General features: G+C 58.3%; 1 protein-coding gene across 1 annotated transcript in view; it reads right to left on the bottom strand.

Moving 5' to 3' along the window:
• Window positions 1-8,737, bottom strand: part of PROM2 (prominin 2) — a 16,413-nt gene extending 7,676 nt beyond the window's left edge. The window contains exons 1-14 of the mRNA XM_029936310.1: window positions 8,488-8,737; window positions 7,799-7,848; window positions 7,194-7,396; window positions 6,978-7,098; window positions 6,620-6,683; window positions 6,242-6,331; window positions 5,748-5,947; window positions 5,326-5,400; window positions 4,478-4,541; window positions 4,135-4,294; window positions 3,694-3,846; window positions 2,735-2,858; window positions 2,162-2,253; window positions 1,962-2,046 (exon numbers count right to left, since the gene is read on the bottom strand). Coding sequence (XP_029792170.1) covers window positions 1,962-2,046; window positions 2,162-2,253; window positions 2,735-2,858; window positions 3,694-3,846; window positions 4,135-4,294; window positions 4,478-4,541; window positions 5,326-5,400; window positions 5,748-5,947; window positions 6,242-6,331; window positions 6,620-6,683; window positions 6,978-7,098; window positions 7,194-7,396; window positions 7,799-7,848; window positions 8,488-8,737 — 1,731 coding nt within the window. The remainder of the gene's footprint in view (window positions 1-1,961; window positions 2,047-2,161; window positions 2,254-2,734; window positions 2,859-3,693; window positions 3,847-4,134; window positions 4,295-4,477; window positions 4,542-5,325; window positions 5,401-5,747; window positions 5,948-6,241; window positions 6,332-6,619; window positions 6,684-6,977; window positions 7,099-7,193; window positions 7,397-7,798; window positions 7,849-8,487) is intronic.
• Between the last annotated feature and the right edge of the window lie 2,233 nt (window positions 8,738-10,970).

Below are 10,970 nucleotides of genomic sequence, written 5' to 3'. Positions count from 1 at the left end.
ACCTTGAGGGTGTCATGCTGAGTGAAGTAAGCCAGGCAGAGAAGGACAGAAACCATATGTTTGCACTCATAGGTCTAACAGGAAAACAGGAGAGACCTAATGGAGAACCAGGGGGAACGGAGGAGGGAGAGAGAGTTGGGGAGAGAGAGGGATGCAGAACTTGAGAGACTATTGAATGCTGAGAATGAACTGAGGGTTGAAGGGGAAGGGGGAGGGGGGAAAAGAGGTGGTGGTGATGGTGGAGGGCACTTGTGGGGAAGAGCACTGGGTGTTGTATGGAAAACAATTTGACAATAAAATATTATGGAGAAAAAACAAACAAACAAACAAAACAAACAAACAAAAGGGAACTCTTGGCATTTTCCAACCAATGCTAGAAGAGACTGGGCATGAAATTCAGCCCCAAAGTTTAACAGATGAGAAACTGAGGCTAGAGAGAAACATTCACTTGCCCGGGTTTCACAGCAAGTTAGCTAACAGAGCCCAGCCTTGCTCACCTCTCCCCACTCCACTGCACTGCTTTCCTCTAATCCTCGCAGAGGCGGGGGTCTTACGGCAGTGTTTCAGGCATAAGGGTGTACCTGACAGGTACAACATAGCAGACAGGTACACAGGAGAGGCTTAAAGACGAGCAGAGCCCTCCTGGTGCCCTGGAAAGCACGCCTTGTCATATTTATTTCTGCATCATCAGCTCGTTTTACCTCCTTTGAAGACAAGTGCTCTTAAGGCTACATTTGGTGTCGCTGCCAGATGGCCCTGAAGGACTGCCCAGTCCCTCCGAACCTGAAGCTTTTCTACACTCTTCTGTGAGCTGGACCCTCCCCTGAGAACTGTGACATCTCGCTAGCAGACTACGGGCCCCCCTGCCCAGGGCCCAGGCTGCAGCCCTCCCTGGCCAGCCTTCATCCATGGGGCCCTTTCTCTGGCCTCACATTGGGCCGTTGCTGCTCTGTGGACCTTTCGTCTGGTCAGAGATGCAGAAAGGGGAGGCAGTTAAGGCAGTGTGCAAAGTGCCATGGGATTGCACTTTCAGATGTGAGGTTGGAACTGAAATCTGAACCACTTGGCTATGCTACTCCGTGGGTTGAGAAGGGCTGGTAGATTCAAGAAGACTTGGAAGGGTTTCTGGAGAGGATGAGGCATCAGGAGTTAGCATGCCAGGAGTGTGGGTCAGAGGGAGAGGCAGGTGGGAGACACAGGGGTCCCCCAGGAGATGCTTAGGAAAGGCTCCCCAGGGGCCTGGGGAGTCCAGGCAGCTCCCCCACCTCACTTAAGCACGGAGAGAGGAAAGGAAGGGATACATTACAGCTTCTATACACCCTTAGCAAAACCACATTCTCAAAGCACATCCCCTCCCGTGAAGTAGCTGTTCCTTCTCTCTGTCCTAGAAGTGTCTCTTGCCAGTATAGATACGGTTTCTATGCACCAAACTCTGGCAAAGTCCAGTGGTTAACAGAACAGGCTTGAAGGGCAGGGTTCAAATCCTGCCCACCTACTGGCCATGTGAGCTCAGCCAGGGGCCTCTGGTGAGTCCTCCCCCACAGACACCCAACTTCATCACCATCATTTCCACTGTCAAATCCCATTCCCAACCCTCCCACAACTGACGGCAGTGTTCCAACCAATGCTTGTCCTCACCCAGGACATGCACAGCTTAGCCCTCTCATTCACTCTCCCCATCCTCTACCACCTCAACTATGTTCACTTCTTCAGGAGCACAGCACTCAGAACCCATTATGGCCTCCGGCACTCATCCATCCACCCACACACCCTAGAAACCTCCCTGGGCTCTCGCCCTGGGCCAGGCCCTGAACTTTCACCTGGGGCCTCTGCCCCTGAGGGACCTCAATCACTCTTGTGGACTTCTCGGGTTCAATAAGATGGGCCTACCTCAGAGGCAAGCCCAGAGGAGGGGGTTCTGCAGGAGGGAATCCCCTCAACCTTCTAGAAGCTTCCCTTACCTGGCTGATATTCAGGTGCTTCTCCAGGTCATAGGAGTCATTGAGCTTCAGGACGTGCCAGAGAGCAGCCCCTTCCTTGCATTGCCTGGGGAGGAGTAATGGGCATCTCAGACAAGAGAAAAGGACAGTAGGCGGGGGTTGACATCACCCACCTCAGCTCCTCCTCACACCCTGTCCCCCAGCCTAGGCCTCCCACTCACTGATAGGCCAGGAGGACGCTGATGTTCTTCTTCAGGCCAAGAAGCTGAGACAAGTTCATGGATGGGGGCAAGTTCCCCGGGGTGTCTGCAAACTGGAAAAGGGGCAAAGAGAAATGGGCCTGGAGCAGGTTGAGGGCAAGGCCACCCCAGCTCCAGTAGAGCTCCCATGGCATCCTGGCACAGAAGAGACCACAACCTTGTGACTGTGGCCCAAACCTGCCTCTAACTCAAATCACCCCTGGGCCGTAACTCCTTGCAGGGAAACTTCTCTGGGCCAGCATCTTGGCTCACCTGCTAGAAGCAGTTTGCAGACTCAATATGAGAAGAATAGAGAGGGTCAGGTCTGGGTGCAGCTCCTGGGGTCCCTGCCCTGGCACCTGGGCATTATTCCAGGGACTCATGAGTTTGCTCTCTTTCTTACCCTTTTTCCATTGGCGGTTTCCTGCCTCTCCTTGGCCATCTCCAGCCATCCTCCTGCCCCTCACCCCCTCTGGCCCCCACTTCCTTCTAGCCCCTTGCTCTGCCCTCATCCTCTTCCACCTCCCTCTGGTCTGCAGAACAGGGCAGGCTCACCTCGTAGAGCTCCCTGCTCTCCCAGCTCCGGCACACCAGCGTCTGCACGTTACCGCCCACCAAGAAGGTGGCGAAGACAAGGAGGATGAGGGGTGCAGCAAGGAGGAAGCTGAAGCCCACACCCCTGGGGAAGGCAGAGGGACAAGCTGAGAAGGGAGAGAGAGGCTAGCTGCATCGGACCACACCCTCTGTCCCGCCACATCCGGGGGCCAGTGCCCCCAGGACAGAGCCCTTTGAGGGCTCAGCTTCCAGGGCCAGGGGGGAGAACTCAGAACTGCTGGTTGTCCCCCTCCCCCTTGCCCCACTCCCCCCATCACGGGTGTCCTGGCTGGCCCTAGCGACCTAGAGGAGAAGGTAGCTGCTTTGCTGGAAGAGACAGGATTGCCTGCCCCAGAGACTAGGGCACATGGAAGAAACAGGCTCCAGAGCTCAGCCCTCAACAGAGCCACCTGGCACAGCAGGGGCCACAACTCAGAAGGACTGAATAGGACCAGTGCTGGCCTGTAGGGCTTCTCTGTGCGATAGGCACAGCCCCATGCCAGGGTTTGAGAATAGAACATGGAGAATAGAACAAGGGCTATGTTTCAGCCTCCACTCACCCCTTCGGTCAGGCAGATTCTCCCTCTGGTGCCACCCCCTATTTGTAGTGCTACCTAGATACTGGGTTAAGAAGGATTCTGAGGCTAATTGCCACTGGTGTGGAAGGAGGAAGTGCTGCTTATTTGCCATTCCTGCTCTAGTCCACCCTTTTATACAGATGAGTCAGACATGGAGGTCCAGGGGGGTTAGTAATGTGCCCAGAGCCATCCAGTGAGTCAGTGCCAGAGCCAGAAGTAGAGCTCAGCCTCTTGATTCCCAGGACTTGCTTCGGTAGCCACACTAGGAGTTATGCGTGGGCATGAGAGGAATCTGGGTGGCCCAGTGGGAGAGACCATTCCCCCCTCCCCAGCCCTTCTTACATCATGAGGAAGCGGGCTCCAGCCTCGCCCTTGGCTTCCGAGTGGCTGGAGTCCTCCCTGGCAGACAGCCCCCAAATGCCGAGGTTGAGGCCCAACAGATTACAGACCACCACGAGCAGGACTGCGGAGCACAGCACACAGCCCAAAATCCACCTGCCACAGAGAGGGTGCAGTGTCACTGAGCAGGGAGGCACCAGGATGGGCTGGCATAGAACCTAGGGGCTAGGTGGGCCTCCCCTGCTCCTAGTGGGGTCCCCAGGCTCAGATCGCAAGGGCACATAGCCAAGGTGGAGACAGAGGCTCAAGGAGTAAGGAGTCTTGGCTTAAATGGAGACAGAAGCTTAGTATGGCCAGGAGTTGATGGGGGCTCAAAATCAGGCCCAGGGTGGCTGAGAGGCTGGGCTGCCTATCCCATGCCCAACCCCATGAACTCCTGGGCACCTGTATTTCTCGTATCTCTGCACCTCCTTCAGGTAGGGGCGGCTACTCTGTTCCACCTCCTCCAGCGCCTGGCTCCAGCGAGAAGCCGCCTCCCAGCCTGGGAACTCTTCGGCCAGTGTCCTCAGCCCTTCAGGCTTCTGGGCTATCACCTTCTTCAGTTCTGCCCAAGGCAGCAGAGACTTATGGGAGGGGCAGGAAGAAAACGGAGGACCCACAGAGAGGGCCCCCACTCTCTGACCAGGCCCAGATGGAGGACAGCCAGCCTTCACCTTCCACCCTACCCCCATTGCCCCACTCTTCCCTCAACAAGTCTGGTGGGGGTGGCTCCTGGACAGGGCCTCACCTTTGACGACATTGGCCGTCTGCAAGGCTGCCAGGAGCGGGAGTGCATTGAAGGTGCTGTTCTCCTGCCAGAACAAAATGCAGCTGTGCCTGCTGCTTTCCACCTGCTGCCCCAGCTTCAGGGACCCTTGACACCACCAGGCCCAGAAGCAGGGCCTCCCTCCCGGTGCTCCCAGCTCGGGAAATCAAGAAACAGGCTTCCCCTTGTTATCTCAGTCAATGGCTTCTTCTCTCCTCCTTCAGCCCAGTCTGACTCAGCTCCCCAAAACACTGCTCCTGGAAGACCCCCTCCTTGCTATCCTCACCTCTTTTGCTGAGACTGCGGTAGCCTCTGAGCCATCCTCTCTTCTCTTCCATCCATCCTACACATGATGTCAGGCCTAGGTCCCTGAAGTCCAGCTTCAACCTACTCTTCCAGCCTCAGCTCCCATTTCCTTCCTCCCGGGAACTTCTGCGCCAACCGCCCAGCACAGGTGACTCACCATTTCCCCAACTCTGGCATTTTCCAGGTGCTGACTTATGTTGCACCCTCCCCCACAGCCCATCTGCATGAAAGACTGTACCTCCAGGGCTCAGCTTGTGTCCTCTCTCCCTTGTCACTCCCACCCCCCATGTTGAGGGGCCCAGCTCTTCCTTCTGAGTTCCAGGCCAGCCTCCCCTATCAGAGATCCTGCACTTGAGAACTGGCATCATGAGCCTCCAGCACAGGAAGCCATATGGGAGGTAAGGTCCTGATTTGACCCAGGTCTTATGTTCAACTGGGTTCCTACCCCAAAGGGGGAAAATGAGGCCCCTCACTTCTGAGCTCCCAGGACGTGGGGAAGTCAGATAGACTGGGCAGGAACTCACCTCCTGGACCATGCTGGAGAAATTGGCCTCTGGGACGCCCTTCAGCCGATGAAGGACATCATCCACTGGGGACACCTGAAATAGGTGGTGGTATGACAAAGTCCATAACGAGTCCTGAGGGCATCCCTGAGAGAGGATGGGAGGAACCCTCAGGGTCCCTGTGTGCAAAATGGGGAACACCTTCCTAGGTGGCAGGGAGGACTCAAGGAGCTAATATACGTGAAGCTCACGGCACAGTGCATGGCCCAGGAAAACTCTTGCCCCCATTGCAAGGATGACCGTCATTAATCCTTGGAGAGGGGAGGAGCCACCGAGGAAAGGGATCAGGAGTCTGCCTCCAGAAACAATCCAAGGATTCCTGGAGCAGCAGGCAGAGCAGAGCCCCCACCCCCATTTCAAGGGGCCCTGTCCTGGGCCTGCACCTGGTCAAAGTCAGCTCCCAGCTCCAGGGCACGGGCCCGGCCCTGGGCCTCTGTGCAGCCCTGGCAGCCAGGCTCCTGCAGCAGGGTGAGGAGGCGCTCCCGGCGCTCCCGGACAGCTGGCTCCAGGTCCCGCTGGCCCTCCCGCAGCTCCACCAAGGTGGTATTCAGAGTTTGGAGGTGATCCATAGAGAGCTGCAGGGCTGAGAGACACCCCTCCGGACTGAGCAATCTCCACTGTTATTGGCGCAGAACATCCCCCTTTCCCCCCAACCAAAAAGATGTGGGTCATTAACCTCTGCAGTTTTAATGGAAACTGCCCTAGGGCACATTAAAGCCAGGTTGTGGGCAGGAATGGGGGGGCAGGCGGAATGCAAGGCTCAAACCGTGAGAAAGCCATGGGTGGGGCTTGCTGAGGTGGCAAAAGAAACCCAAGGTTGAGCGAGGGTGGGGCCTGCCCCCAAGAGACAGACACCCAGGACGCTGGTCCCACTCACCCTGGCCCAGGCTGCTCACTGAGGCCAGTGCTTCATACACGGTGCTCTTGAGCTGGGTGTGGATCGTGCTCCCAATGCTCTTGCCGACACCTGGAGAGCACAGGGTTGTCTGCAGGGCTGGTCCCCACAAGCCTAGGGGCCCTCTTCACCCAGCCAGCCAGCCTCCCCAGCCAGAGCAGTGGGCTCTGCAGGGAGGGTCCTGGCTTCTCAGTCCTGTCACACAATGACTACTATGCTCCCCAGCTGGGCCCAATGCCTGCCTCTTCAAGGGTGTGCCCAGCTGGAGCCCAGGATGAAGGGAGGAGAGGGCCCCCAAGGCAGGCCTGAGCAGGGGGGACCCAGGGGCTGGCCAGCCTGTCAGCCAGCAATAACCCTCACCATCCAGTTCCTCCAAGACTCGCTTCTGGGGAAGGGAGAACTGCTCTGCCACGGCCTGCAGCTCCTAGGCAAACACAGAGTCATGAGGCTGCTCTTCCCTGTCACCTAACAGCCCCCCTCTCACAGCCCCACTCTCGTCCCTTCCCCAGCCCTCCCCGGACTCCACACACAGCTGGGGGAGGGGGGATGGGGGGGAGGGATGCCCTGGTTGCATTTATGTATTATAGCAACTCTACAGCAGGGGGCAGTCAGGCACATGTTGAAAGGGGCACCCTTTCTAATTTGCAGGTCCCACCCTGTCCTGCCTGGGCTGGTGTTCAGGCAGGCTCGTGGGAGTGAGGGGTTACTTGGCACTCACGTGGGGGACATCGGAGACCAGACCCCGGAGGCTGAGCAGAGTCTCAGGCACGGCCTCCACACTGGGGCGCATCTGCTCATGCATGCGCTGGTTAGTGACAAAGGCACAGACCACACCAATGCTGCAAGGATGGGGGAGGAGCCAGGGGCTTGCTGGGTGCCCATGGGCACTTCAGGCCTCAGCCCACACCTCCCACCTGGCCCGGGCGCCCCTCACAGTAGCACGAGGGTGGTCAGCAGCAGGAAGACCATGAGGGTTCCTCGCTCACAAGCCATGGCCTTGTGCTCCGTCTTCACTCGGCCCCCACAGCGCCGGCGGCAGCGGCAGCAACAGAAACAGAGCCCAGCGATGGGCACCAGGAGGAGGTAGAGGCCCGCGATCACAGCACACACCACATAGCCGGCCTGATACCGCACCACCTGGGCAAGGTGGCAGGCGTCAGGGGCTGTCCTGACCCTCACAACGCGGCCCCTTCCTGTCTGATCGCACAGGGAAACCAAAAGGGGAGGGGATGCGTGCACCGCGGGCACTTGGCACACATCTCCTTGAACCCAGGCAAAGTGCACAGTGTCCTTGTTGTTATTTACCATCTCGCAAAGGAGGAAACTGAAGTCAAGGTTTGCGTACTGCAAAACCCCAGAACCAGTTAATGGCAGAGCTGTGGTTGGAAATTAGGTCCGTGGATTGCAGCATGGATGGAAGAGGGGGAGGGGGAGCCGGAGATCCTCACCCTTAGGGACACCCAGCAAGGTGGCCTGAGCTGCGGAGGCCTTTTCACTTCCGCCCCTCGTGCTCACCCCACACTGCCCCCCAGGGCTCACCTCATCCACCTTCACAGAGGACGGCTCATTCAGCAAGGTCTTTACCAGCTCTAAGGAAAGAGTCAAGTTCCGGTTTGAGGACAGCAGCTGCCGGGCCCCTGGGTCCACCCTCACTGCCAGGCCAAGGTGGGCTCTCTGGAAGGGCTCCTCCCACCACCACGGCACCTAGGAGAAGCCCCGTGCCTTCATGCCCAGGCCTCAGGGCTGCCATAGGAGGGAGTGGCTGAGAGGAGGCCTGGCGGAGCCCCTCCCCAGGTGGGCCCTGCGGTGGAGAAGCGGGCAGCCTGGTTACAAGCAGAGAAGGGGACTGGCCTAGCAGCCCTTCCCTTCAAGAGGTAAGGGACAGGCTGGAGGGGCCCTGCAGCCCCAGCTGGTGCTCCCAATCCCTAGCACCACTAGACCCAGAGAAAATCTTAGCCAGGTCTTTGAGAACTTCTAATGTAATTTCTTCTACTTGAGGACAGAGAGACTGAGTCTCAGAGAGGAAAAAGGGCTTGCGCAAGGTCACGTAGGAAAGATCTCCAGGTGATGCCTGTGGGCCCCCGGGGGCTTATGGGAAGGAAGGAAGGCGGAGGTGAGCAAGACTGGGGACCCTGCCCTCCAAGGGCCCGCTGACAGGGTAGGCGCGCCCCGCGGTCGAGGGGGAGCCCACTACGTCCGAGGCCTGCCCGAGGGAGGGGCGCACTCACCGGCGGGGAAGGGGTTCAACTGAACCACGGAGAGGAAGCGGCGCACGGTGCCGTACAGGGAGTTCAGGGGCCCCGGCGGGCGGACGCGAGGGGCCAGCCAACGGACCCTGGCGGCCGGGGCGAACGCCAGGTGCTCGGAGCGGCCGAAGGACCCGCAGTCCGCGGCCCCCGCCCCCGGCGGGCTCAGGATCAGCCCCAGCTCCAGCCCCAGGCCCAGCAGGGGCGCCAGGAGGTTGGATGCGCGCGTCATGGGATCGGCCAGTGGGCTCCGGGCCGGGCAGGACTGGGCTCAGGCGGCCGGGGGTGCGGACCGAGCGCGGGGCAGGCCGTGCATCCTTCGCCAGCCGGCGTCCCCGCGGCTCTCAAAACCGGCCCGACAGGTTTGGGCTCCCGAGCTACCTGGGCGCCCGCCCGCAGCGCTGGAAGGGCAGGGGCGGAGGCCTTGGGGAGGGGGGCCGGGCCTGGCCTGGACCCGCCCTCAGCGGCCCGGGGTGGGAGCCTGGGCGCCCTATATCCTCCCCAAATCCTCCTTGGAGGGCTGCCTCCGGGTTGGGAAGGGGAGACACCTCACTAGCTCCGGATTGTTTGGGGTGGCCCAATTTCAAATATTGTATTCCATAACCCAGACCCAAGAGCCCAGTCTGGGGCTGGGAAAACAGCGACCCAGTGAAGCGCTGGGCCTGGGGGTGGCAGAACGGCGGCACAGACCCAGAAGCCAGGCTCCTCCCCCAGCTTCCTCTGGGGCCTGCTCTGTCCCCTGGGGTCATGCCTGCGCCTGCTGCCAGGCCAATCTGGAGCAGAGAGGCCACCAGGCTTTGCCCAGAGAGGCTCAGAGGAGCCTCTGGGAGAGGCACAATCCTTCCGGCGGGTGAGTCCCAGCGAAGGTGTGCTCATTGGCCCAACAATGCCCCATCCAGTTATCAGGCAAAAGAACTAATGGAAGATATGGCCAGAGATGTGTCTACACAGGTCTCTGCTTTGTAAATGGCGGTATGCCCAATACACAGAGAGTGCCTGTGGCTGAGCAGGTTGTGGGGAAGTATTGCTAAATGGTTGGGGGATGTTTCTGGCAGTGTTATTCACCATACAGAAACAATCCTGATGGCTGCCACCACCAAGGAAATGGTGAAATGAGTATCTCACAAGACACAGGGCAGTCATTAAAGAAAAGTATGTGGAAATGGCTCTTTTGCCCTGAAAGATACACTGCATTGAAAAGTGCAAACAGCTGCTTACAAAACAGTGAAGGTATAAAACCCTGGTTCATGTCCAGGTAGAATCATGGCGATTTTTAATCCTTTTCTGCTCACTTGTACTTCCTAATTTCTGTGCAATAGACATGTGTTAAATGTGTTCAAAGAAGTAATAGAAGTTTGTGAGTGTCCATGGCAGCCCTGGTCCCCTGTAGGAGCCCTGAGGGAGGGGCTGGGCTGTCACCCCTGTGACCCCTCCCCAAGGCCTCTGCCCCAGCCCCTACCCTTCCAGCTCCGCCCTCCTTAATTTGGTGGGTGGTTGAGGGGCCAAGGGATTTGGGGCTGTTCATGGTGAGTGGGGTCAACAGTAAAGAAGTAACTTAAATTTGAGTCACAGCTGGGCCTGCCACAGAACCCTTACCCTTCCAAGGGCGACCTCCCGCAGTATTCCCCCCCTTCTCTCTTCCCAACTATTGTAATTAAGCCATGTGTTGCTATTGTTTCACAAGTGTCTATAATAAAGGCACTGGACTTTGAAGGTGAGATTTCTCCAAGAAAAAACAAAACATACCAAGCCTCTTTTTCAGCCTAGGGGCAGAAGGGTTGATAAAGATACTGAATCTACCTGTTTGACAGGTGGACAAAGTGAGACTCCAAAAGAGGGATTTTCCTGAGTCAGTGACCAAGCCAGGAGTCTCCTTTCTGAGCCAGCTCCTGATGGAACAATCTTTCATCAGAGGCACTGGGTCAGTCCCAGACTGCTCCCTTCCCCCAGCCCCACCTGGAGGGCACCGGGCAGAACTGCCAAAACTGCTGCTGTAATTGAATTCCTGGCGGGGGGGGGGGGGGGGGGGGGGGGGGGGGGGGGGGGGGGGGGGGGGGACGGGGGAGGGGGCTGTGTTCGGCTGGGCGGGCTGGGCTGGGCTGGCAGCAGGGAGGACCCTGCAGCAGTCTCTATGGGCTTGGGACTGGTAGGCAGCAGAGCTGCTGGGCTTCCAGAAGTGTGGAAAGGGGTTCAAGGGTAGTCCTGTCCCACCCCCTCCTTTTATTCATACCTTTCTGGCACACCTGCTTGTCCCTTCCTCCTGCTACCCACTGGGACCCTCTGCTCTCCATGGAAATTCTTTGGTTGATCTGGGATAACCTGTCACTAGTTACCTTGGGAATACATCCCGGGGTCACTTTCCTACCCCTGACTCACACTCTTCAGAAGTTTGATGGTCCCCAGACCCTGCAACCCTGGGGTCAAGGCGGGGAGTATGGAGGGGGAGAGCTGGGCAAGGAGAGGAG

Source organism: Suricata suricatta, chromosome 4 (genome assembly GCF_006229205.1).
Source record: "Suricata suricatta isolate VVHF042 chromosome 4, meerkat_22Aug2017_6uvM2_HiC, whole genome shotgun sequence".
In the NCBI taxonomy this organism is placed as follows: Eukaryota; Metazoa; Chordata; class Mammalia; order Carnivora; family Herpestidae; genus Suricata; species Suricata suricatta.
Note: the sequence above shows the minus strand (reverse complement) of the source record. Positions and strands in the feature narration are given on the sequence as shown.